Genomic DNA, 27,413 nt, shown 5'->3' with positions numbered 1-27,413 from the left:
AATGCCAAAACTATATACAGAATTGTGCCTACTTTTTTTTATTCAATATTATAATATAATTTTAAGGCACACTGCTTAAGCTCTAAGATGCCAAGGGTATTTACTAATCTTAATTACGACTAACTTAAAACTAGAATAGTATCATTATGTAATGTAGCGGTAGCGGATTCAATTGTGCCTACTTCTCATCCTTCAACGCAATACAAAATCGAACCCGTTTTGTTACAATATTTACTTGCTTCTGGTCTGCCGCCACTTAATTTCGTGTGAAAACTAACAACACATAAAAAATAGTCTAGACGAACAACGTTGAATCAAATAAATGGTTACATTCTAACATCGCAAAAAAGTTAAATATACCCACTTGTACGCGGCGGGCAGATTTTCCCTCAGACGGCTGGCTATGTCTGCCATCCATTTTTGCCGGAATTCTGCCAGAATTCCGACAAAAGTCTGGCAACAATGCAACAACCGTTTCCGGCAGAGAATTTCGCCTAGCGGTTATTACGGGTCTTTTCTGTCATATTCTTGCCATACAAGATTGGCAGAACCGTTTTGAATCGGTTCTACGTTTTAAGCGTCTTTATTTTATTTTTTCAATAAAAGATACATATGAAAGGCAATAAGTTCTTGCCCTTCATATATACTAATCATATAAAATGTTATTGCCAATAACATTGCTTTCACACTACCAAACATACCCATATTTCAATGTCATTTACCTCGTCTCAAGATTGGTTTTTTGTACGTACACGCGGGATTGACGAATATCAAATGAAGTCGAATAAAAAAAAAAAGAGAGAGGAGGGAAATAAACAAGACACGTACGGCGAGATAACGACGCAATTTCGCCTGGGCAATTTTGACAGCAGCCGGAATGCAGTCAGCCTTCTGACGGTTGCCAGAATTCCTCACAAGCGGGTTGGAGTAACATTGAACAAGCGTGATCTATCACCATCTTATTTGAGTATGTTTTAATATGAGTGTATAAAACATGTCAAACCGAAAAATAACATCACTTTGTTTTCAACTGGCTCACATAATATTTGTGTCACTTGTTAGTGAAATAGAAAATTTTTATATTAGTTATGAGTCATCTAGCATACTATTTTTCTTAACTGTGCTGAAATTTGCAACAAAAAATCGACAACATGTTTTCAAATACTCCGAACTACACAAAATTGAAGACCAATCTCCGTTTGGCGGTGAATCGGTTGAAATTATTGGAAAAAAAGAAAACGGAACTTGCTCAGAAAGCTCGAAAAGAGATTGCAGATTATTTGGTTGCAGGAAAACCTGAACGGGCTAAGATTCGCGTGGAACATATAATCCGTGAAGACTATCTCGTAGAAGCTATGGAGATAGTCGAAATGTATTGTGATCTAATTCTGGCTCGGTTTGGATTGGTTACTCAGATGAAGGACATCGACGAAGGAATTGAGGAAGCTGTGAGCAGTGTTGTTTGGGTAGCTCCTAGACTACAGGCAGATGTCCAGGAGTTGAAAATTTGCGCCGATGTTTTTACGATCAAGTACGGTAAACAATGGGCTGAGTCAGTTCGTGCAGCAGTACCACCGCATAAAGTGTCGGATAAACTGATGCACAAGATGGCCATTCAAGCACCACCAAAGCTTTTAGTTGAAAAGTATTTGATAGAAATTGCTAAGATATTCAACGTTGATTACGAACCTGATCCTCTGGTCATGCAGAATGATAAGTCTAATTCCGCGGATAGCATTTTGATTGATTTATCAGATAGAAATAATTTGGATGGCGGTTCGGGCGGCGGATCTTCGTCTGGTGGTGGAAACCCAGCTCCTCCCGGGTTTATTGGTTATCCACAACCCCCTAATTTACCGCAATTACCAGCACTTCCACCATCTGTACCGTTTAATTATCCAGTGAGTAAAGTTTTTTCTTTAAGAATGAAGAAATGAATAATTACATATATATTCCAGCAGGGCTCAAGTGGACAAAATTTTGGATCCGCGTCAGCGCCTCCATTCAATTATAATATACCACCTAACCCCTCAGGATCTCAGGTTGACGAGGAAAAAGATTTAAATATCAACTCAAGTTTCCTCACACAGGAGAAAAGATCGGACCTAGGACCACCACCTTCATATGCATCCCTTAGCCCTGACGACAATATGCAGGTTTGCTGATAAATATTTCTAATACACTTTATTTCACTTGTTTTCCTTCGATATTTTAATGTCTTGAGTTTTGGATACTTGTGAGTACCAAATTCTTTAACTAAATGAGCTGTTCGAATTGTAAGCTTTTAAAACAAAAAAAGGTAATCTTATCAAAATAATCTAATAATTCTACTTCAACTAGAATTCAACAAAACCCAAACCACAGCCCCGATCTAAGATTTCGCCGGAGATGAACTATCCAGTTCTTCCCAATGTTCCTTCGGATCTACCAGATGTTCCTAATGATGGCAATCCTGGTGATGATAAGGAAGATAACGATGAAATCGACTTTGACGAACTTTCCAGACGATTTGAGGAACTGAAGAAAAAGAAGTGATTCTTGGTATTAGTTTCACATCCGCGACTACGACAGTTACAATGGTTTTGTAACTTCAACTCTGATAACAAAAAAAGATTTGGGATGATTCGAGCTTCTATTTAATATTATTTAAATGTTAATAAAGTCATAAAAGATGACAGGTTTATGAGAATTTATTCAATGTTTATACACATTTCCACTCGAATGACGTTCAGACTTGTGACAGGATCGTTAAGATTATCGAATTTTTTTGTTTGTTAGGGCGTAAAGCCGCCTTGATTTCAGTTTAAGTACGCCCAAAAAGCAGCAAAAGGGACAATGAATGATTCCTTCATTAGTCTTCACCGTGAGCACAAGGTGAACTGAACTGGTATTGGTATTATTGTGCGGAGTGTTTCCTAGGGGGAGATATCCACATTGTCATGACTGCTATTATGAAATGCATGGCGGCTGTTCATAGGTGCACAAGTACAGAGATTTTGTTCAATGAGGTTCGTTTCTGAATGATGTTTAACAATGTAGTGTAGCTTAATTGTCAAAACAACTTCCCAAGATAAGAAAAATTACGATTTCGCGTCTTGTTTCTGCCCTAATTTTTTTTTCTGCTATACGGTTAAAATTTGAATGTTAGGAACATATTCAGCAAACTACATTAGCTCTACACTGCCCATACCTGCATATCAGTCCCATATGGAAAATCGGCATGTCGAGAAAAAAACGATTAAAATTTTATTTCCGAATTTTTTGATTTATTGTGCTACCTAATGCTAAGTTATGGTATTATTACATAAAATATCGGTAATACACCTTTGCTATTCCAATATTACAACAAACGAAATTATTGAAATTTGCACTGAATGGGACTGATATGCGGGTACTTTGCAAATGGGACAGACATGAGCTGATATTTTTTTTTACATTTTACTGAACAAACCCTCAAGTTTTATTGCAATTTCTAAGAGTATATTGAGGATAGTTTGCATTCCTCAAGGTAACTCAATATTGGCGAAAATCGAAACATAATGCTAAGTCATGGTATTATTACTTGAAATATCGGTAATAAACTTTTACTATTCGAATACTGCAACAAATGAAATTATTGAAATTTGCACTGAATGGGACTGATATGCGAGTATTTTGCATATGGGACAGACATGAGTTAATATTTTTTTTTCACATTTTACTGAACAAACCCTCAACTTTTATTGCAATTTCTAAGAGTATATTGAGGATAGATTTCATTCCTCAAGCTAACTCAAAATTGATGAAAATCGATATGGGACTGATATGCGAGTATGGGCAGTACAAGCCCGGTTTGGTGGTTTAATGCATAGGGCGCTGGTCGTACAAGCTAGTTGTCGCATGTTCGAGCTCTGCATTGAAAAAATTCTTAGAGTCAGTAGGAGAGTAGTAGTAGTACGTACTAGTCATGCAGTGATTCCTGTCAAGGAACTAATCTGCCCATACTCGCATATCAGTCCCATATCGATTTTCATCAATTTTGAGTTAGCTTGAGGAATGAAATCTATCCTCAATATACTCTTAGAAATTGCAATAAAAGTTGAGGGTTTGTTCAGTAAAATGTGAAAAAAAAATATTAACTCATGTCTGTCCCATATGCAAAATACTCGCATATCAGTCCCATTCAGTGCAAATTTCAATAATTTCATTTGTTGCAGTATTCGAATAGTAAAAGTTTATTACCGATATTTCAAGTAATAATACCATGACTTAGCATTATGTTGAACAATAAATAAAAAAATCGGAAATAAAATTTTTAATCGTCTTTTTCTAGACATGCCGATTTTGCATATGGGACTGTTATGCAAGTATGGGCAGTAATTTCAGAATCCAAAGTTAAGATTTAAGTGCCATAGTCTTAGTTTTCAATTTTTAGCCTGTATTCTTGAACAAAAATTCTGAACTGAACTCTGTAAGCTAAATCTCAAACCTCAAATTAAGTTTAGAACGCATTCAGTTCTGAATCCAGTTCCAGAATCTAATTCAAATGAGGTTACCTAATCATGATGCCCAGTTCCGTCTAACGTATAAAAAAAGATCTTTTTTCGACTATGGTATACCTTTTATACTCGTTCAGTTCAACATCGGGACTTATATGTGCCTGACTAGCTCAAAACCGTCACTCGAGTGCGAAAAACGCAAGTTTGATGAGTTTTCCTCATTGTTTCCGAATGTTTGAGAAAACCTAATTTTTGAATTATTTATGGTTATCTCACACTGTTGAAAATTAATTCAAGTTAAGTTCTACCCATTCCTCCACATGCTTGGAGACTGTTCATAGATGTACAGATGTGTTGTTCAATGAGGTTCGTTTCTGAATGATGTTTAACATGTAGTGTAGTTTAATTGTCAAAACCGACTTCCCGAGCTAAGAAAGAATGCGGTTCCGCGTCCTGTTTCTGCGGTTATTTTATTTCTGCTATACGATAAAATTTGAATGTTAGGATCATATTCGGCACACTATTTGCATCTGGATTCGGGAACTGAATTTGGGGTTGGATTCTGGAACGAAACCCTAAAACTGAATTCCAAATTTGGATTCTGGATTTCAGATTCCAGAATTTAGTTACAGATTACAGGTTCAGAAAATAACCCTCCCATGGTTGGTGGGTTTGACGGTATTGCAAACATCATCCGATATAATTTAATGTAGATATATGTAAAAGCATTTAGCTACATTATTGAATTTAATGAATAAAATATGGACCGACTTGAATAAGATGTTGATTGCATTACGCTCCAACATCCGGGGTTGGAGAGGCCGGTAGGGCTTAACTGAGCTCTTTTTATGTTTAATTTTTATACTACCGGCCCTTATTACCAGTGTGAAGTGGAAATTAAGTGAAGTGAACGTGTCCCAATTGGGTTTACACGATGACAACAGATGGACTGTAAATCGAGTCCATCTTCGACGTTTATTGGTGCTTTGTGTACCATGGAATACTGTGGATAGGGATGTCGTAATATCGATCGATTAATCGAGTAATCGATTAAAAAACCCAGATAATCGAGTGATATTTAATCGATTAGCTTAAAACTAATATTCGATTATTGAGCTAATCGAATAATTAACAAAATTCATAGTAATAATCTAATGAATAATCGAGTAATCGATTAATAACCCAGATAATCGAATAAATTTCAATCGATTAGTTTCAAAATTACACTCGATTATTAAATAATCGAGTAGTTCTAAATTTCCGACATCCGACTGTGGAATGAAATTGAAAATTGTGGAATATAATAAAATAAAATAATGTAGACTGAACGTGTGAGCAAACCTGTTATAGATGTCAAACGATGTTCATCCAGTTGATTTTGTGAGGTTGTGTCGTTTTCATGTAAGACCTGATGGGTGAGATGATCTAAGTGAAGTGTAAGAGGAAGTGTATGCAAGAACGGTAATAAAGGCCATCGTTTCAGCTCAGGACTAATGATCGACCAATAGTAGAGATAAAAGTAGGGTAACGGTACTCTCATTTATCTCAGCTAAATTCTAAATCAGTCATCTCATATACAGAAACGATTAGTTAGAGTGAGATCTGTTGTCTCTGTTCAATAGATTGACTTCAAAAGTAAGATGAAATTAAGAGCATTCATTTCGAGTTTTCGCGTCGCTATTACAACAGTATTGAACAATTTTCGAACTTCTTTTTTGTGGTATTGCTTCACCAAACTGAATATTGTATTCGATTTTATCACAATCAATTAATTGAAAGTCGAGTTATCTCTAAAATAACATGGTGACTCTACTAATGCGATGACTATTGGTACATTAACACTAGTTAGAATCTATTAGAATAGAAATAGTAACTCATTGTTACGATGTTTGCTTGTGGTGTACATGTATGTAAATATGTGTGTGAGTATGTTTGCGTGCATATGTATATGTGTATGTACGTGTAAATTGCATGTGTAAAAAATTACTAACTCAACATTTCTGTTCCATATGAAATGAATGCACACTGAGAAAACTGGAAAATGGAACTAAGAGAAGCTCTTAAACTTGGAAAAGAAGAATGATGCAGAATGCCAGAAATATTAAAGAAAAGACGAATAAATAACGCAGGAGTATAACAAATAAGATAAGTATGTAAAATAAACCTCAAGTACCCAACAGGTAAACCCATTTAAAAGATTATTATTATTGTTATTACTATTACCATTATTACATTTTTACATTACCATTACAATTATTACCATTACATTCCACACAGACCATTAAAAAAGTGCTAAGAAACACGAGCACACAATCTACATTATCACAAAACCAGATCTACGACCATTGTCATTAGAAAAACAACAACTTAACTATGAAACACAACCATACATTATATGGACAATTTTATATAATCTATTTGGATCAGCACAAAAAAAACAGTGACCATGTGGACACCATAGCCTAGGAACGTATGTGTGTTGATTTAAAATAGAAGCTCATAGAAGCAAATCTTATCAAGGGGTCCAGTAAAGACCTGAAGCAAGCTACTGCTGCCACCGTGACTACTTACAAAAAAAAAAAAAAGATTTCAGGTTCTGAAAATAAAAATGTGTCGGCCTGTTTGAAGCATTCGGCAGCAGCGGGTACACTTCCGGACTCACTCAGGCACTCGGGCCAGTCGAACAAATGGAAACTTTCATATTGGAATGGTCCGGTCGATGTAATACAAAATTGTAATTAAATAACATTTCTCGCAAATATTTACACTACTTACACTTTGAGGGCCATTTCAAAATAGAGTTTTTTACACTGGAAATTCACGTAGATTGTTTGACGTTTGGTCAATTCACGTAATTTCATTTTAGGGGATGTTCGTATAACATTCATTTGCGTCACGTAAAATATTCAATTTAGCATCTGAAACCATTTAACGTGATTTTTCAAGTGATCGAATGTGACTTTTTATTAGAGTGTAGGATAACAAATGGAATGATAATTTTGCCCTTCGCAATTTTTTGTATTACCAAGATTGAGATTTCTCGGGTAATTTTTCAAAAGGGCGTATAAGCAAGTGACAGTTTCTCTTTAATCACTCTCTCTTTCGATTATTGTGATGTGATTAAAAAGATTTTCTTTGATATCACTATTCCGTTTGAAAGTCGAAAGTTTCGGGTATCATTTCATGCGAAGAGTTGAGTGATAAACGTGGAAACCGCTTGGTAATTAATAGAAGAGAAAGTAAACAAAGAGAAACTGTCACTTGCTAATACGCCCTTTTAAAAAAATAACCGAGATTTTTGCAGAATCAAACATTCAAGCAAAGATAAACTCAAGATCCCGCTCGGCCTGCGGGATAGACCCGCATACGCATGGCTGCCAGATGGCTGACTAAACGCTGCCAGCGGGAAAAAGCTGGCTGGCAGACATTCTGGTGACCGACTGCCTCACCGCTGCCAGATATATAACTCAAACGATATAACCGTATCCACCAGGATTTTTCCACATTGAAATCTTTGACATTTTCAGCGAAGGTGAGAAGATGAAAACGCTCGGCTAACTTAGATACAGGCGACTTTGTTTTGTCAAATTGGATTTGACAACCGTTGCTGAATCAATTTTGGTAGCCGTCTGGTGGCCATGGCTGCCCGGGTTGCCAAAACGCTATGCGGGAGAGTAGTCTGCGATTTCTAATATATCATTTGAATAGGTCCCCTCGATGAACTCGGTTCATTGTCAGTTTCAGTCGTTTGAAGCAAAATAACAAGCGTCTGATCGCTACATGCGTCGTAGCTATGACAATGACTGTTTATGTTTGGAAAAATAATAAGTCACAGTATGAATGATATTGAGCAATTTTTCCTTATATCGAGCGATTCTTACAAAAAAGAAAGTAAAAACTACTTAGAACCATTGCCTAGATTTCATTGAGTTTGTTATTGCTTATCATATGAAGCATTAAAGTCAGTTGTGGCAAGTAATAATTATGTGCTGAACGTAAACGTATGTTTGCTTTCTTTGTAACTTGTATTGTTTTAATGGCATTTTGTCGGGACTAGTCGACGCGAGGGTCAATAAAATTACATTATTACTGAACCAACTGGTTCACAATTACTGACCCAACATTTTTCAATGAATCGTATGGAACATTGTAATCATGAGTTTATCTTTGATTCAAGATTTTTTTTTTGATTTAAAAGTATTTATCCGTAGGAAAGAAATACTCGATTTGTTTACTTTTTTAAGATTCGACCTTCTTAGAGAAACAGTTGGTTTGTCGAATTTTATTATGAAAGTCCAAGTATGCCCTTTTCAATTGAAAGTGAATCTGCGTTAATCATATTCCCGAAGGGTGCAAAATTTCCCATTCCTTTGACGTGTAGCACCCTCAGTGGTACCATTGCACATGCCAGTGGTCCCACTGAAATAAACTGATTGATGACGTCATTGAACGGTAGCGTATTGAAAAATTGGAGGTTAGAAATGTCAGTTTGGGTATCATAGCGTTTCAATTTTAACCTTTTTCGCTTTGCCTGGTCACAATGTTTTTCATTTCACTTCGAAATCCCAGCAATAAAATTGTTTTAGAATTAACAGTAATCAAACAATAATAGTGACTGTTTATAGTAATAACTTCATGCATCCAGTAGACGTGGAGCTAGGCTCAAACTCTCGAAAATGAAATACAATCTAGAATGTTAGTAAAGAGGAATGTGATAATTGAAGTGTTGGGTAATTTTCAGGTACTATAACTTTTTCTTAAAACAGAACAGTTTATTTGCGATGAATGGCAACTATGACGTTTATTGTGGCGATTGAGCCTACCTTTCAGCAGTCGTTGAACGAAACACCAACAGTTTCTACAAGATGGCGTCTTACGAACAGCAGTACAGCTAACACAAGCATTGAATGGATTGGTCAGGTTGAAAACGGTATCGTGTGAAGTGAAGAGAAGAGAAGTGGGTTTTTTCACGCCATCGAATTCCGCAACGGGTAGTGCATAGTGATTATTTGACCCGTCGGAAATTATTGATTCGCATTGCAACCGTTTGTAATAGACGAATGTAGTGTTCGTGCATCGTAAGAAATAGTTAAAATATGAATGAATCCCGGTTTTTGAATGAAATTTCGGAATAAAAATTGTAAATTTCACATGGAAAGTGTTTTTCATACAGCTCGAAAGTAGATCAGTTCTCGTTGGTGTTGGTGTGTGTAGTAGTGTTGTTATTCATTAAACGCCACTTGAATTACTGTGTGTGTAACATTGCAAATGTTGACAGACGAGTGTCAACGCAGAATGGCAGACAAAGCGTATGCAGTGCAGTGACGCGCTTTTACACACGATTTTCAGAATGGGAATGTCCGGATTGCAAATTTTGTTTCCTTATTGAAAATTGTTACAGATTTGAAGTGGATGTTTATGCAATTGACAAGAGTGAAGTGTAATTGAACGAGGAGTTTGAATGATCCATGAGCGATGAGAGGAGCGCAGTGATTGAAAAATCTCTGATTGACTACAGTGTAGCAATAAAGCATCAATTTTGTGGGAAACTCCCGCTAGCAGAATGGCATATTATCAAATAGTACCAACAGACGATCTGAAAAACTTGTACACACAGCTCAATATTGAAAATGGAGGAATACAGCTTGTGATGGGAGATGATGTCCAGTTTGGCTCACAACAGGTGATACTGACTCCGGAACAATCCGATTTGATATTGAATGAAAACAATCAACACCAGTTGCCACAAATTGTCTATCAGACTCAGCCGCAACAAACACAGCCTTCGCCGGCGCAACCACCGCGGCCACAACAGCAGCAACATGAAACTCACTATTTAATACAGCAAGACGATGGAGCGTTAACGGAGGCGTTTGGACAGCCCAGTCAAGCTCAACATATCTACTATTCAGAAGTTCAAAACGACAATTCACAGATGATTCCAACTAATTTAGTTCACGAACAACCGCAGCAATCCACACTGCATACTATGCAGACGGCTGCGGAACAGATGCAACAGCAACAACAACACCAAGTATTGCAAGTCGTTCATGGTGTTCCTCGCCCTGGTCAGCAGATAATTCTGAGACAACAGCCTTCTGAATCAAACAAGCAACAACAGTCGCAGCAGCAAATTTCAATTCAGCAATCGCCGCAGCATATATTAACTCACCAACAACCGACACAAGTAATTTTACAACATCAGCCTGGACACCAAATAGTTCATCGACAGCAACAGCCGCAACAGCAGCAAACTCAACATCAAATAATTTACGAGCATGTTCAGCCACAAGGCAACACGGTTCAGCAAAACATTCAGTTGACTTCGCAATTGGTGCATCAATCCAATGCTGCTCAGCAAGTTTCCCAAATGCAGCAGGCACAGCAACCAACTCAACGCGTTAGTATCCAGAAAATTACACCTCAACAACATCAGCAATTTATACAGCAACAACTGCATCATCAACAACTCTCGCAACAGCAGGTAATTCAGCAGCCAGCGCCAATGTTGCAACAACAACCCGGTATTCGTCCCTGTTTAATCATAACCAAACCTCAGAATCCGCAGGTGCAACAAAATACAGCAGTATCAGTTGCCCAACAACAACAGCAGCAATCGCAAATACAACAACCACAAACCGGTGCCCGTGCTCGTAATTATCGTCCTCGTCCTCCTAAAATTAATACCTCACGACCACGTGCTAATGTTCCTGTTACATCCGTAGCATCAAATCAACTCGTTCGGCCCACGAAAGCATCAAATCAGACAGCGAAAATCGCTCAGCCTCCGGTCATTCGTCAGCCAGGAGTAGTCCAACAGCAGCAAGCTGCTGGTGCTCCCCGGGCCAACATCATATTGACCAGTGCCGGTCAAAAAATCGTAACACTCACTAATCGTGCTCCGCAGCTAGTGCCGACTTCGTTTTCTACTGCAAAGGGATCCCCTGTCAAGCGAGTTCTAGCGACATCCTCGGCTTCACAGACGCCTCAACTAGCTCAGGCTTCACAGGCACAACAACAACAACAACAACAACAGCAACAACAACAACAGCAGCAGCTTTCAACCGACAATTCATCGCAACAACAGCAACCAACTTCACAACAAACTCAAAAATCTTCCAGTTATAATAATGATTTGGAAGATCTCGAGGACAGCATTCAAGCAGCCGTTGTTGCCAAAGCCCCACCAAATTCTACAATTACAGGGTCTCCCCAATCTACCACGATAGACCAGCCAGTAATATATCAGCAAGCACCCGGACCATCAATCCAACAGCCACAACAACAGGCAACGCAACCACCGGCTACTCAAATAGTTCAGCAACCTTCTCAACAGATTATTCAGCAGCCTTCTTCACAACCACAACAGCAACCTTCGTCACTCTTCGACGATCCTAACAGCATCATTCAGCTAGGAAACGGCCAAACTATGACCGCTGCTCAATTTCGTTCCTTCCAAGAAAAGCAACAATTGCGTCAACAGGAAAATCTACGTGGAGGTTTCGCTCAGCGTGGTCGTGGTGTTGTGACTGCTCGTGGCATGGTCATACGAAAGTCTGTTCCACTGAATCGTCAACAGCTTGCTCTACAGCAACAGCAACAACAACAGCAGCAGCCACAACAACAACAACAAAATGCACAAATGCAACTAACGCAGTCGCAACATCACCTTATTCAGCAACAACAGCAGCAACAGATGGTTCAGCCGCAGCAGCCACCCCCTCCACCACCACCGCCAGAACCGGAACCAAGAGAGAGTGCCAAAATGTTGGTTATTCTGCAGAGTGGCGAACAACGTTTAATTACGTTTACTCTACCAAAGGAAAGTTGCACCGTACAGGAGTTGTTAGAGCAGGTCGGTGTGCAATTCTCGCCCGATAGCAACATTCAGTGTATCTCAAATCCTGGCGGGGATATTGATTATATTGTTACCGTCGGTGTTACCATGCAAGAAACTAGCGAGTATCTCAAGGCGGCGGAAAATACGATAAAAAGCCAGCAGCAGCAATTACAGCAACAAGCGGTAAGTAATTTTACATTCTTCAAAGCTGGATTAAACCACTTCTTTTATGTTCGTGATGGAAAAATATTATAAAAACCAGTTTGATAACAACGATGAAAGTGTTTCCCTTACGAAACATTGTCATATTTAGGAATGGGAGCGACCCGATTGGCATAAAGTCGCTTAGGTGATGCAGTTCAAGTCGTTCAATTACTGATCGGTGGTTTTTTTTTGTCAGCACTCTGACATCGGTTTGTTAACACCAGCCATTTCAAAATACACCGATTATATTGGGCCCCTCACGTTTTAAGCCCCAAAAATTGCGACTCGCAAATTGTGAAAATTTCTTCCCCTTGATGTCTTAAAACTCTATCTGCTGTAGTTCTGGTAAACCGACAAGTTATTGTGAGAGAATCGAACCAAAAATTTTCAAATATTCGTGCAATAAACAAGGTAAACCCTTAAAACGATTGCATTACTGATTGTTTATTTACGTAGCAATCAGCTGATTTTTGGAGTTCCGATTTTGATCTCATCAAGACGGCGTCGTGACAAACCATTCGTATGGCCGTATCTTACGCAAAGCTCTCTTATTTTGAACAAATGCTGTTTTTTGAACAAATGCTGTTTTTACGATCTTATTTTGAACAAATGCTGTTTTTACGATTTATTCAAATTGTTTGTGTCAAGTAACTATTATAGCAAACAGCTTCATGCCAAACGACCATCGTAGTATCAAGTAAAAAAGCCTGCCCACGTTAAAATCTGGTCATCAAAATAATAGCAGCAAATCGCACAACAAATTCAACAAACCCGGTTTTTTCAGAATATTCTTCTTGATTAATCCTTCTTGCTGTAAAATTATCGAACTTTCTGTGGTATGCAAACGTTGGTTTCTGTATCTGTTATCTTTTGCTATTTTCTTAGTTTTGAGAAGTTTCCGCTTAACTAGGGCTCTATACTCCGGATTTCACATAGTGACAAGAGGTCAAATCAGGCCAAAAAAGATTTGTTAAATGGTGGTTTCCGGTAAATGGTAACAATCGTTTTCGCAGACATTTTTTCTCATGTACATTCTTAAGATAGTGCCGGTAGAAACGAAACTTTTAGATTTTCGACCATAACTACATGTGGTTTACAAAATCAAATACTTTTTCGAGAATATGGACACTTTCTTTGTCCAGAAATGCTTGGCTGTTAGTAATCGAGAACGTATGTCAAACACGATTTTCAATACTGTTGCATACTATTGTTTCTATGCACTTGAACAACTGCGTACAGTACCCATTTTTCATGATGTTTTGTCACGATTAGATTTTAGCACGATTTGTTTTTTGCAACATAATCGTTCGAATAAGAAATTCAAAGATGATGGTAGTATTTTCGAATACAAAACAATTTCATAATTATATTGATTTAAACTGCTCACAACCATAATTGCTGGAAGAACAGCACATCTTACACTCATACGCCACTCGAATCAGTTCGTCGAGATCAGCTAACGTCTATGTATGTGACAAATAGCAACACTTTTTCAAATTTCTCGGAGACGGTTTAACCGATTTGTTTAAACATATGCTTTCATATAAAGTTTCTGAATTTCATTTTGATCCGAATTCCGGTTCCGGATCTATAGTAAATGTTTTGAAAACGAAAATAATGTAACTCACTTTTTTCGGCTGAACCGATTTTCAATATCGAAGAATTAAATGGAAGATCTTAAAATTCCATAAAAACTTTACTAATCAGATACGACTTCTAGTTCCGGAGATACAAAGTGATAAGTGCTACAATGTCAATTTCAAGAGTTTTTTTTCATAAACGATTATTCGAATAACGAATTTTCTTTAAATTAGGATAATAATTTTCTCGGGTTTGCAGATTTTGATAGTTGATAAACACATTTCAATTATACCACAATTCGGTTTTCGATCCCGGAAGGTATCAACAAATTCTTTTGGATCAAGAAGTGAATTCTCAAAGATGCCTAAACTGTTTTAAAAAAAATTCTAATCAAATGAAATGGCTGCTAAATTTTTACTGACTTCAGCTACACTGGTTTCCGAATTCCGGTTCCAAAAGTATCGGGAATAGAGGAGCTTAATTGTTTTCTCAAAGAAGGCAAATTCGAATTTCATATATGAAAACTCAAATGGCTTTATGTAAATTTTATGGCAAATAACCATTGTGCTAAATGGCATTAAGCCAAGTTGTGTTATGTTTTTGTAAGAATCCAGTAGTCCGGTTCCGTTCTCTTCTCAGGTGATATATTTGTTTTCTGTCACAAACTATACTTACACTCTGGTCTAAATAAAAATGCTGATATATCAGAATATTTCACCACTTTCTCTTATTGTTTGTTCTACTTGAAAATCTAGCAATTGGCTCAACAACAACAACAACAACAGCAAATGGCTCAACAGCAGCAGCAGATGGCACAGCAGCAACAACAACAACAACAGCAATCGCATCAGCAACAGTTGCACCAATCGCAACCTATGCATCATCAATCTCCGATGTCTGTGCCGCCGCAGCAAATGCAGCAGACACCATCGATTCATCAGCAATCTCGTTTCAACGATTCATTCCGGGCGACTATGACCCCTTCAACTCCTGCTCCGTTGGTACAAACACCGCAGCATGCCGTTCCCGCTGTCGAAACTTCAAAATCGAATCTCGATCAATCCGATTGCAAGAAAGAGCCTCCTGTGAAAATCGTTAAAGGTTTTTTGGCAGTATGTCAAACTTGCGGCTATACCGGGCTTGATCATGCAAAGTGTCAACGGTGTAAACGCATTTTCACCGAAGTACCCCGTCGAGTACCAGAGCCAGATAAACCGTTGGCATCGCCACATCCACCACCACTCGTTCCGACGGCAGCGTCAACGCCGATTAATACCAAGGTTTTCCTGACCAATGATAAATCCGCTCCTGTAAGCATAGAACGCGATCCAACTGTTAATGTGAAGGGGATTAGTCTGCAAAAAAAGTCGTCACAAACATCACTCGGAAGCATGCTATCGATTCGAGGTATGAACAGGGGGGCATCTGCAGCCAATCGCGGCGGACGAGGTGGTCGTGCGAGAGGAGCTGGCTCCAAATATCAGGATGTTGAACCTGTCGTCTTTACACTGAGCAGCGATGACGAAGACCATGAGCATGGTGATAAGTCCAAAACTGAAAGCAAGTCGATGTCGATAAGCGGCTCTCAGAAGGTATTTGTTAAAATGGCTCAAATATCAGCCGAAAATAATCATATTTCTCGATATTTGCAGCCTCCTGTTTCGATGAATGTTGAAAAGCGGGAGCCACTCAAATGTGAACCAATAATAGCAGAAACTGATGGAATTGAGAGTAAGTTTTAACATTTTCAATTAGAGCTATCATTACGCTGTACTGTCAGAATATAAAGACTGTCCCAGAAAGTATGGACGCACTTTGATTTCGCTGTAAATAATTTACAAGTGTTGGATATTCAAATTTTATTCGATATACTGATAATATTAGACTACAACAACAGAATATTATTCTCAACATTTGCTACTTAGGCATTGTAGACTAGCTGGTGCACCTTCTTGCGAACGTTCGTCATTAAATTCCGTACAGACTTCTTGACGACAAATTTTGACACTTTTTTCCCATCTTTTTCGAACTGTTGAATGGTTTCGGCTGCCGAGACATGTTTCCTAAGATGTGCCTTCGTTGATGCCCAAAATTCCTCAATTGGTCGAAGTTGTGGGCAATTTGGTGGATTCATGTTTTTTGGGACGAAAGTGACATTTTTGGTAGTATACCATTCTACCGTTGATTTCGAGTAGTGGCAAGAAGCAAGATCTGGCCAGAAGACAACAGGATCCTTGTCTCGGACTGGTTTAACACTTGCCCTTCTCGCACCGTATAACATTGTGGTCCCGGCAAGGATCGAGTTTCACGTAGGTTTCGTCGTTCATGATAATGCAGCTCAAATTTCCAGCAAGAATCGTATTGTACAGCTTTCGAACCCTCGGCCTGATCGATGCTTCTTGTTTCGGACTACGTTTTAGTTCTTTCTGCTTCTTATAGGTTCGAAGATTCAAACGTTCTTTAGCACGAAGAACACTTGACTTCGAAGTGCCCACTTTTTTGGCCACATCCCGAACTGAAACCTCCTTCTCGAACGCCTTCAGTATACGTTTATCCAACTGAGGGTTAGCAGGACCTTTTTTCGACCCGTTTTCGGTTTATCCTCAAAGGTGTTATCCTCACCGAACTTCCTGATTGCATTTCGCACGGCTTTTTCACTTACTCCTTCCATCTTTCTCAGTGACAGTCCGCGTTCTGTGCACCATTTGTACACAATTTTTCGACGTTGTTCTGCTGAAAGTCCACACATTTCGAAACAAACTAATGAAAACGAATAAACAACTGCACAAGTGGTTAGAGAAGAGTGTAAACAATAGGACGCAGCCCTAAAAATTGACAGATTCTGAACCATTGCGAAACGGCAGCGGTTTTTGGTTGCGTTCATACTTTCTGCGACATTCTTTACTCCTGTATGCATACTACAGATGGTCGGGTTTGTACGGGTCGGGTTCGGGGTTAAGAAATTGCTTACCCGACCATCTCTAACGCATACATGCTGTTCGTTACATATGAAGACGTTAAACAATGACATATATAAAAATTACAAGGATCAGTCTCATGGTGTTGTTCGAGCTATTGATGTGGAACAAGGCAACCAACACTTTTAATGATCGTTATTTTCTAATGAATAATATATAAAAAAAGTACCGGTGTGTAATGTCAGAGACATAACTGGATGTCGTGAATACGAATAAAACTGACACTTTTACTTTATACTTCCGAATATAAATTAGTTGATCGATAGTGTGAATGCTGCAAATTTTGCCCTTTTACACTACTAGAATTTGAAACGATACACCTAAACTACAGTACAGATTAGTTACATTAAACATTCTGACACACAAATATTACGAAATAACCAGTATAGTTCCTGACGACCGAAGTCCAAATGAAAGCATTGACGACTGCTCCACTTGACGATTCAAGTCCGAATGAAAGCACGACCTAAGCGTTTGAGGCTTTATACCACGCAAAAGGTGCTCCACCTGACGACCAAAGTCCAAATGAAAGCATTGACGACTGCTCCACCTGACGACTGAAGTCCAAATGAGAGCATGACCTGAGCGTTTGAGGTTTGATACCACGCAAAAGGATTGCTCTCATTATTGACGACTGCTCCACCTGATCACTGAAGTCCAAATGAAAGCATTGCCGACTGCTACACCTGACGATTGAAGTCCAAATGAAAGCACGACCTAAGCGTTTGAGGCTTTTTTACCACGCAAAAAGCCTGCCTTCATTGCCATCTGCTCCACCGGACGACACTCTCCGAAGCTGCTGGTTCATTAAATCATTCCCACGACGTCCGCTTCCATCCAACGCACAAGAAGAAATGATCGATTTTCGACCACGGTACCCTTATACGCAGTTAGTTGAAGATATGTGCCTGACTACCTCAAAATCGTCGTCCTTGCGCGAAAAACCCAAGCGAAAGTAAAGAGTTTTCCGCGTTGTTTTCAAATTTAAAAAAAAAAAATTTTTTGAGTTGTTTGTGGTTATCTCACACTGTTCAAAATATTATCCTAAATTCCTGATCATATTTTTGATAAAATAGTGAAAAAATTATATTGCTGCCGTTGCAGTCGAGATATTCACGATTAAGTTCTGCCCATTCTTCCATGTGGCTAATTTTGAAAAGGCACCCCATAGTAAAGTAAGTCGTATTCACGACAAAATTAAGGCTGAAGCACTATTCCAGCATCCTGGCAAACATCAATCAGGAATGGAATGCTCCAAAGGGCGGTTGCAAATGTTTTATCCACAAGCCAATATCTCGAATTGACCAAATGCTGCAAAATAGCTGGTGTTACAAAAATTATAATGTGGCTTTCATCATAACGGACAACCTTTTGGAGTAAAAGCTGCCCATTCATAGTTTTCTTCAGTTCTTCCGGGATAACGAATACGATGTCCTCTTGTTCAATGCGCAAATCACTACCGGTTGAACCCCTTTGTCTCGCAATAATCATTTTTGGGACTCTTTGGAAGCCCGAGTCTGTATTATTGGAGGATACAGAGACGATACCTCCCGGATAATCTTTGCAGGAACATCCACGGAATCCTTTGATTTCCGTTTGAGTTCCGTTTTGTATCGCTTTTCCATGTCGTCTAAGGGGTTCACATCGTGATCGTGACATTCAGCATCACGAACCGTGCATACCATTTTTCAGTATTGTGATTGAACGGCTTTGATTCAGTTTTTTGCCATGCTGACGAGTCGCGCAGTCTCAATAATAGCGTTCGTTAACCTAATTCAACACCATCCATTAATTTAAACCTACATGGTAAAAATGATCAAATATACCATCTTATTGAAGTTAAACAGATATCCCTGTATATTCAACATTAACTTTGCTTTCTGTGATAGAACGGTAGTTAATGCAGGGGTTCCTTTCTCGTCTGAAAAAGCTAGCTGCTTATATTCTCTAGGTGTTTCTTCTACAATTGTAACACTAGTGGACGAAATAGTTTTTTAGGTGGGAACTTCCAACTTTATTGAACGTTAGAAATCTTACCAAATACTTTGTATCACAATAATAACTCAGCACTTTACAACGCTAAAAACCGGTGAAAAATTAGATCAGCGGAAAAGAACTAACAAAGTTGATCACGAAAGACAGTTGTTAGTAGAGGGAAAATGAAAAAGGTGGTTTCTCATCACATAAACAATAACAAACTTCACTGCAGGGATGCCAGATTTAAAGAAATATCTTTTCTGCTCGGGTAAAAGAAATCAATTTTTTATTGTTAATATGTAGTTTGATTATAGACAACAAGTGAATTACCGCTAAAAATGTCACTTTTTTCGTGAACAAATTGAACAATATCTTGTAACTCACTCACTCGTCATCATATATATTTCGGCCTGTTATGTTTCGGCTTTATGTGGTAGGCAAGAGCGTCGTCGGCCTTTCGTTATTCTGCCTTTCGTATTTCGATCTATTTTTAGACTCCCGTCGACAGCATAGCGTACTTCTAATCAGAGTTTCCAGGTTATTTTTTCAAAAATTTGTCAAAACTCAAAAATTTATCTGGATTTGTCTGGGTCTACTATAAACAATGAAATTTTTGCCGGGTTTCATTTCCATTGAACAAAAAAAGGTCTTCCCACCTATCGTTTAGAGGCCAAAACCGTAAAGATTTAACGAGATATGACAAAATCTAGGAAAATTTGGTAAATTTGGGAAAATTTGAAAAATCTGGCAAAAGATCTGGCTAGTTTGAGTGTCTGGCGAAGCGACAAAATTTTGACATTTGCCAGACAATTCTGGTAACCTGGCAACGCTGCTGCTGATAGTACCAAAAGAATCGAAAGAGAAACTGTTATTTGCATATAGAACGTTTTCTAATGGTTGTCTTTATTTGTGTTTGTTCCAGTCTGTTTTTGTAGTAAGGTTGTCTATGTTTTTTTACTCTATTTCGCTCGAAGAACGCTTATTTAATTATTCTACTGGTTCGATTATACGAGTCGTTTACTCCAAAGTTACATACGCAATTAGTTGCCATTTGTTTCCAATTTAATAGCTATGAAGCGTTGGAAAATGTTCAAATTTTGTTTATATATCTGGCTGGCATAGTTTGTTTACTAAAGCCACAATATGCATTCCTTTACGAATGAAGAGACATAAGAAAAGACCTGATAACTGGGAGAATATTTCAGTTTCAGATTGGCTGATTTTGATCTTCTTCTTTCTGGTTGGCGTCACCTCCACCCCGGTGGTGCGATTGTCATCTGCATACAATTGGCTTGAAGCCGAAATTTTTGGTTCTTTTGGTTCTAGTTCGCTGTCAAATGCTGTGTTTAACCAGTGTTTACATCTTTCTTCATGCGGTTGCACCGACATAACGAAATGATTTCGATGGAATATAATCAAACTATAACAAACCACTTTTTTTCTTATTCAAAAAGAGGTCAAATTACTTGTTTAGCAGAGAATACTAGACAAGAGTTATATTTATATTGGGTTTGAAGAAATTAACTTTTGACACCAGTGTGGTTTGATTGTATGGTATGAACGTAGCTTAACATATTGTTGACAACATCGCCACCAAAACAAAATGCGTCGGTTTCAGGAACCAGCTTCCATAGCAGGGGGGTGGTCACCTCACTTGAGATGAAGCCGATTGATGGCACATCAACTTAGGCTATTTTCGTTTATAATCCAATGGACTTTCTTTTCACTGGACTACTCGCTGTTTGGCTACGTCGAGTCGCCAAAGTACGGATTAAAATTCTTTCTCTCTCGCGAAATACCTAAACTTTCACCGCACTAACACGACACAACGTGCTCACCCGTTGAGAGATTCGCCGGAAGGGGCTGAACTCCGTCCGGGCAACAAAGAAAATAACAGTTCTTGCTGGGTTCATAGGCAGTGTTGCAAAGTATAGAAGAAATCGAAGACTTATTGAAAAACATATGTACTCCCAATTCGTCGTAAAATGCTTGCGTTACATAGTACAATAATAGTATATAGTAATTTTATTATAGTTTCTTTCAAAGTGTAATTCAAGTGTCACCATATAGCACGGATTTACTTTTACATGCTTCCAGTTTACACCTTGTCAAAATTTACTCTGTACAAGAATGGGCAGAACTTTATCGCGAATATCTCTTGATGTACTTAACCCAACAACATAATTTTTTCTACAAGCTATCGAAAATATGATCAGGAATTCGTGATTGAATTTTCAACAGCGTAAGATAACCATAGTTTTCTGAAACTTTCGCAATAATGAGAAAAATTAATCACGGTTGCCTTTTTCGCACCCGGACGACGATTTTGAGGTAGTCAGGCACATATCAATTCCGACTAGGGATTATTCAATAATCGAGTATAATTTTTAAACTATTCGATTGAATTTTATTCGATTTTCTGGGTAATTTATCGATTGAGCACTCTAAAAATATACACTAGACAAATTTAATTTCAAACTTAAAGTTCACATTAATTAATAATTTGTTTAGTGTAAATAAAAAAGTGAAGTTTCAGTTGAAATAGTTTCATTAAAAATTGTAATTCTGTCCATTTCATGTCTAAATATCTCGAGAACGTGTACTACTTGGAGGAGGAGATCATTATGAGTAAATTTATTGCTTATTATGTGTAACATCATTTTTGCCTTTCTCTATAGAAAGGTATTAGAATTGCTGGAAAAACCGACTTTCGAACGGAGCCTCGGAGACCCATAGTGTTATATACCATTCGACTCAGCTCGACGAGATCGGAAAATGTCTGTGTGTGTGTATGTGTGTGTGTATGTGTGTGTGTATGTGTGTGCACTTTTCGAAGATATTTGAACGCGCTCAATTTTCTCAGAGATGGCTCAACCGATTTTAACAAACTTGGGCTCGTTTGAAAGCTACTGTCGGGCCATTGATCAAGTTCGAAGATCAAATGGCTGTGACTTTTGGTTCCGGAGATATGATTGTATAAGTGACGTAACCGACAAAAATCGTGCTATTTGAACGCGCTCAATTTTCTCAGAGATGGCTGAACCGATTTTAACAAACTTGGGCTCGTTTGAAAGCTACTGTCGGACCATTGATCAAGTTCGAAGATCAAATGGCTGTGAGTTTTGGTTCCGGAGATATGATTGTATAAGTGACGTAGCCGACAAAAAGTGTTGTATTTGAACGCGCTCAATTTTCTCAGAGATGGCTGATCCGATTTTAACAAACTTGGGCTCGTTTGAAAGCTACTGTCGGGCCGTTGATCAAGTTCGAAGATCAAATGGTTGTGACTTTTGGTTCCAGATATATGATGGTATAAGTGACGTAACCGACAAAACACGTTGATTTTTACCGCTCTTATATATATAAGGGTGCCAAAATTTTGGGATCAACTCTATTTTCGTAAAGTTCTAGTGCTCAAAAGTTTAAGCACCTCGAAAAAAGCCTTCATGCAAAATTTGACCTAAATCGGACATGCTTAAGGGGTGCTGCCCGGTGGTAAAGGTTTGGCAATTTTCGATCTTGAAAAAGCACCATAGGGGGGAGTACATGAAATTTCCAAAATCGAAATTTTTTTTTGATGCCAAAACTCTTAAAACTGCATAAAACATCGAGATTTAGTGTCATCTCAAAAAAAATTTTTTTTGAAAAAATCAACTTTCTGGGACTTTCATATTCATATTTTTCATATTTTTTCATATATTTTCTAAGTCCCAAAAAGTCGATTTTTTTCAAAAAAAATTTTTTTCGAGATGACACTAAATCTCGACGTTTCATGCAATTCTAAGCCTTTTGGCATCAAAATTTTTTTTTCGATTTCGAAAATTTCATGTACTCCTCCCTATGGTGATTTTTCAAGATATATGAAAATTCCACTAAGTGGACTAAGAAGGCTTTTTGCCTTTCTCTATAGAAAGGTATTAGAATTGCTGGAAAAACCGACTTTCGAACGGAGCCTCGGAGACTAGAGATGGGCAATTCGTTCGCGAACGGTTCGAAAGAACTAGCTCTTTTGAAAGAATGAACGAGCTATAGTTCTTTTTTCGAGAACGGTAGTTCCTCAGTTCAAAGTCGAGGGATCTTTTTTTTTGTTTTTTAAGCTCGCTCAACCTTTTTTCAAGAACGGTACTAATAAGAAAGTTTCGTCACGAAACCTCAGTTCTATTTCGAGAAACCTTTTTTCCTCGCTTAAGCTTACAAAAGTGAGTTCTCGTTCAGTCTTTGAACAAACAAACCAACTATGAAAAGAACGAACGAACGGCTCTGGAGAACTAGTTCTTTCAACAGAACTCTGCATCACTGAACGGTTTTTTAAAATGAACTGTTTTGCCCATCTCTATCGGAGACCCATAGTGTTATATACCATTGGACTCAGCTCGACGAGATCGGAAAATGTCTGTGTGTATGTGTATGTGTGTGCACTTTTCGAAGATATTTGAACGCGCTCAATTTTCTCAGAGATGGCTCAACCGATTTTAACAAACTTGGGCTCGTTTGAAAGCTACTGTCGGGCCATTGCACAGTGGTTCAAAAGCGCAATTTCACGCTCTTAATTGATAACTCATAGGATCGTGGTTTTCGAGGTACAGTATCTTCAGAAAAGTTGCTCAGAATGATAGACGCCATCTTTTGGCAAATTTTGTTTATGTGATTAATCCTCCTAAAAGTGAGATAAAAATTTTATTTTAGCTCAGGGCCAACATAGGGGCTAAGTTACTTCGACAAAGTTGTGCAGAAAGTTATTTCAAACAAGTTTGCTGAAGTTACTATTCCCGTAACTTGAGTGTAATTCAAGATATAATGTATTTTCTGAAAAAGGTTTCCAAAAACCAGTTTTTGTAAGAAAACATATATATTTTCAATTTATATGAGTTTTTCATGTTATACAAAGTATTTCATCTTTAAAAACTACACAACTTTCTCGAACATACTATGCTGCTACCATTTCAGTTTAATGAAATAGAGCAATTTTTCATGTTTTTTACATAAAATTCTAACTTGTCTATTATCAAAAGGCGCAGGAAGGTGCAGATGAGACTACTTACATATTAAACTACTTCAAAAGAGCTTTCATACCGTGGTTGAATTCCTCGTCTGCGATCGTCTGCAGGCGAGATATGTTCTTTTCAAATATCCTTGTCCTTGACATTTGCAATGATAAAGTTTATTGTATATCAGATCAGAGTTCAGTATATATTCGTTACCATGGAAACTCTCACAATAAAAGGTTTTTATGGACATCGAAGTCTACAAATAGAAAAGTTTTTTTAAAGTAACTGTCCGACGGTTTTTAAAAGTGTGATAAGAAGCCACGACTTTGAAAAAAGGCAATTATCATGTCGAATTACGAATGGTCATTTTTTGATAAGTTTTTTTCTTTAGAAAAGCTCTGCGGATAAATATCCTCTATTCATCAAATAAAGTGGAGATCGATAAACGCTTGATATATTGTACTGTTCATAATGATGAAGAAGTTTCTTTTATACAGATGTCGGGGGTATTATACACGCGAGCAATCCAGATCACTTACGAATCGGGATCCCACGAATTGGTAATTAGTTTTATTGGATCCTTTGGTTACAAATATTCTTAAATGGCCAAAACAGTCCAAGAAGAATCTGTCGAACGATGCTAAGAGTCTTTTAGCTGGTTAAGAACATTGTCAGCTATCATAAAATAAATACAAATAACTAAAAATGAGTTTTGATCATACTTTTCTCTACCAGAAGATGACATAACTTAGTTCGATTTGATGATGACTTTTTTAACGGCTCAACGTGCCATTTGAGCCAATTTGTTCTGATTCAATTTATAGACTTCAATGTGCACAAAAAATAATAAAATAATAACCATAGTAATGAATATATACTGAAATCTGATCTGAAATACAATGAACCTTATTATTGCAAATGTCAAGGACAAGGATATTTGAAAAGAACATATCTCGCCTGCAGACGATCGCAGACGAGGAATTCAACCATGGTATGAAAGCTCTTTTGAAGTAGTTTAATATGTAAGTAGTCTCATCTGCACCTTCCTGCGCCTTTTGATAATAGACAAGTTAGAATTTTATGTAAAAAAACATGAAAAATTGCTCTATTTCATTAAACTGAAATGATAGCAGCATAGTATGTTCGAGAAAGTTGTGTAGTTTTTATAGATGAAAAACTTTGTATAACATGAAAAACTCATATAAATTGAAAATATATATGTTTTCTTACAAAAACTGGTTTTTGGAAACCTTTTTCAGAAAATACATTATATCTTGAATTACACTCAAGTTACGAGAATAGTAACTTCAGCAAACTTGTTTGAAATAATTTTCTGCACAACTTTGTCGAAGTAACTTAGCCCCTATGTTGGCCCTGAGCTAAAATAAAATTTTTATCTCACTTTTAGGAGGATTAATCACATAAACAAAATTTGCCAAAAGATGGCGTCTATCATTCTGAGCAACTTTTCTGAAGATACTGTACCTCAAAAACCACGATCCTATGAGTTATCAATTAAGAGCGTGAAATTGCGCTTTTGAACCACTGTGCATTGATCAAGTTCGAAGATAAAATGGCTGTGACTTTTGGTTCCGGAGATATGATTGTATAAGTGACGTAACCGACAAAAAGCTTCTCAGAGATGGCTCAACCGATTTTAACAAACTTGGGCTGGTTTGAAAGCTACTGTCAGGCCATTGATCAAGTTCGAAGATAAAATGGCTGTGACTTTTGGTTCCGGAGATATGATTGTATAAGTGACGTAACCGACAAAAAGCGTTGTATTTGAACGCGCTCAATTTTCTCAGAGATGGCTGAACCGATTTTAACAAACTTGGGCTCGTTTGAAAGCTACTGTCGAGCCATTGATCAAGTTCGAAGATCAAATGGCTGTGACTTTTAGTTCCGGAGATATGATTGTATAAGTGACGTAACCGACAAAAAGCGTTGTATTTGAACGCGCTCAATTTTCTCAGAGATGGCTCAACCGATTTTAACAAACTTGGGCTGGTTTGAAAGCTACTGTCGGGCCATTGATCAAGTTCGAAGATAAAATGACTGTGACTTTTGGTTCCGGAGATATGATTGTATAAGTGACGTAACCGACAAAAAGCGTTGTATTTGAACGCGCTCAATTTTCTCAGAGATGGCTGAACCGATTTGAGCAAACTTGGGCTCGTTTGAAAGCTACTGTCGGGCCATTGATCAAGTTCGAAGATCAAATGGCTGTGAGTTTTGGTTCCGGAGATATGATTGTATAAGTGACGTAACCGACAAAAATCGTTGTATTTGAACGCGCTCAATTTTCTCAGAGATGGCTGAACCGATTTTAACAAACTTGGGCTCGTTTGAAAGCTACTATCGGATCATTGATCAAGTTCGAAGATCAAATGGCTGTGACTTTTGGTTCCGGAGATATGATTGTATAAGTGACGTAACCGACAAAAATCGTTGTATTTGAACGCGCTCAATTTTCTCAGAGATGGCTGAACCGATTTTAACAAACTTGGGCTCGTTTGAAAGCTACTACCGGATCATTGATCAAGTTCGAAGATCAAACGGCTGTGACTTTTGGTTCCGGAGATATGATTGTATAAGTGACGTAACCGACAAAAATCGTTGTATTTGAACGCGCTCAATTTTCTCAGAGATGGCTGATCCGATTTTTAAAACTTGGGCTCGTTTGAAAGCTACTGTCGTGCCATTGATCAAGTTCGAAGATCAAATGGTTGTGACTTTTGGTTCCAGATATATGATTGTATAAGTGACGTAACCGACAAAACACGTTGATTTTTTCCGCTCTTATATATATATATATAAGGGTGCCAAAATTTTGGAATCACCTCTATTTTCGTTAAGTTCTAGTGCTCAGAAATTTAAGCACCTCGAAAAAAGCCTTCATGCATAATTTGACCTAAATCGGACATGCTTAAGGGGTGCTGCCCGGTGGTAAAGGTTTGACAATTTTCGATCTTGAAAAAGCACCATAGGGGGGAGTACATGAAATTTCCAAAATCGAAAATTTTTTTTGATGCCAAAACCTTTCAAGCTGCATAAAACATCGAAATTTAGTGCCATCTCAAAAAAAAAATTTTTTGAAAAAATCAACTTTCTGGGACTTAGAAAAATTTTCATAGTCCCAAAAAGTCGATTTAAAAAAAAAAAAAAATTTTTCGAGATGACACTAAATCTCGACGTTTCATGCAATTCTAAGCCTTTTAGCATCAAAATTTTTTTTCGATTTCGAAAATTTCATGTACTCCCCCCTATGGTGATTTTTCAAGATATATAAAAATTCCACTAAGTGGACCAAGAAGGCTTTTTTGTTTAGATTAGCATCACTGTTCTCATACAAATAGGCAACGCA

General features: G+C 37.8%; 2 protein-coding genes across 12 annotated transcripts in view; both read left to right on the top strand.

Annotated features, from left to right (window-relative positions):
• Nucleotides 1-1,004: 1,004 nt before the first annotated feature.
• LOC131437548 (IST1 homolog) lies at nt 1,005-2,693 on the top strand. 7 transcript variants are annotated; one of them, XR_009230779.1, is made up of 3 exons: nt 1,005-1,901; nt 1,959-2,236; nt 2,365-2,505. XR_009230779.1 is itself a non-coding variant. In XM_058606964.1 (3 exons), the coding sequence occupies exons 1-3, from the start codon at nt 1,152-1,154 to the stop codon at nt 2,533-2,535; spliced, it is 1,140 nt and encodes a 379-aa protein (XP_058462947.1). In that variant the 5' UTR covers nt 1,005-1,151; the 3' UTR covers nt 2,536-2,693. The 7 variants fall into 7 exon arrangements, 4 of the variants coding, with proteins under 4 accessions (XP_058462947.1, XP_058462949.1, XP_058462948.1 ...); XR_009230781.1 differs by having other exon boundaries at nt 2,341-2,478; XR_009230780.1 differs by having other exon boundaries at nt 1,959-2,276; nt 2,341-2,477.
• A 6,296-nt stretch (nt 2,694-8,989) lies between these two features.
• LOC131435144 (histone-lysine N-methyltransferase 2D) overlaps nt 8,990-27,413 on the top strand; it is a 28,067-nt gene continuing 9,643 nt past the window's right edge. The window contains exons 1-4 of one of the 5 annotated variants that reach the window (XM_058602722.1): nt 8,990-9,219; nt 9,880-12,501; nt 14,859-15,695; nt 15,756-15,834. In XM_058602722.1, the coding sequence (XP_058458705.1) occupies nt 10,042-12,501; nt 14,859-15,695; nt 15,756-15,834 (3,376 nt within the window). In that variant the 5' untranslated portion in view covers nt 8,990-9,219; nt 9,880-10,041. Of the gene's footprint in view, nt 9,220-9,242; nt 12,502-14,858; nt 15,696-15,755; nt 15,835-27,413 lie in introns of those variants that run through there. The other 4 variants (XM_058602721.1, XM_058602725.1, XM_058602723.1 and 1 more) reach the window with 4 other exon arrangements.

This window comes from Malaya genurostris, chromosome 3 (assembly GCF_030247185.1).
Source record: "Malaya genurostris strain Urasoe2022 chromosome 3, Malgen_1.1, whole genome shotgun sequence".
Classification (NCBI taxonomy): Eukaryota; Metazoa; Arthropoda; class Insecta; order Diptera; family Culicidae; genus Malaya; species Malaya genurostris.
This window is presented reverse-complemented; position numbering and strand designations above follow the sequence as displayed.

Coding starts and splice junctions, on each gene's coding strand:
- LOC131437548 (XM_058606963.1), top strand. CDS start 1,152: ATGTTTTCAAATACTCCGAACTACACAAAATTGAAGACCAATCTCCGT. Junction 1,902..1,958: donor CTGTACCGTTTAATTATCCA/GTGAGTAAAGTT, acceptor TATATATTCCAG/CAGGGCTCAAGTGGACAAAA. Junction 2,157..2,340: donor GCCCTGACGACAATATGCAG/GTTTGCTGATAA, acceptor TACTTCAACTAG/AATTCAACAAAACCCAAACC.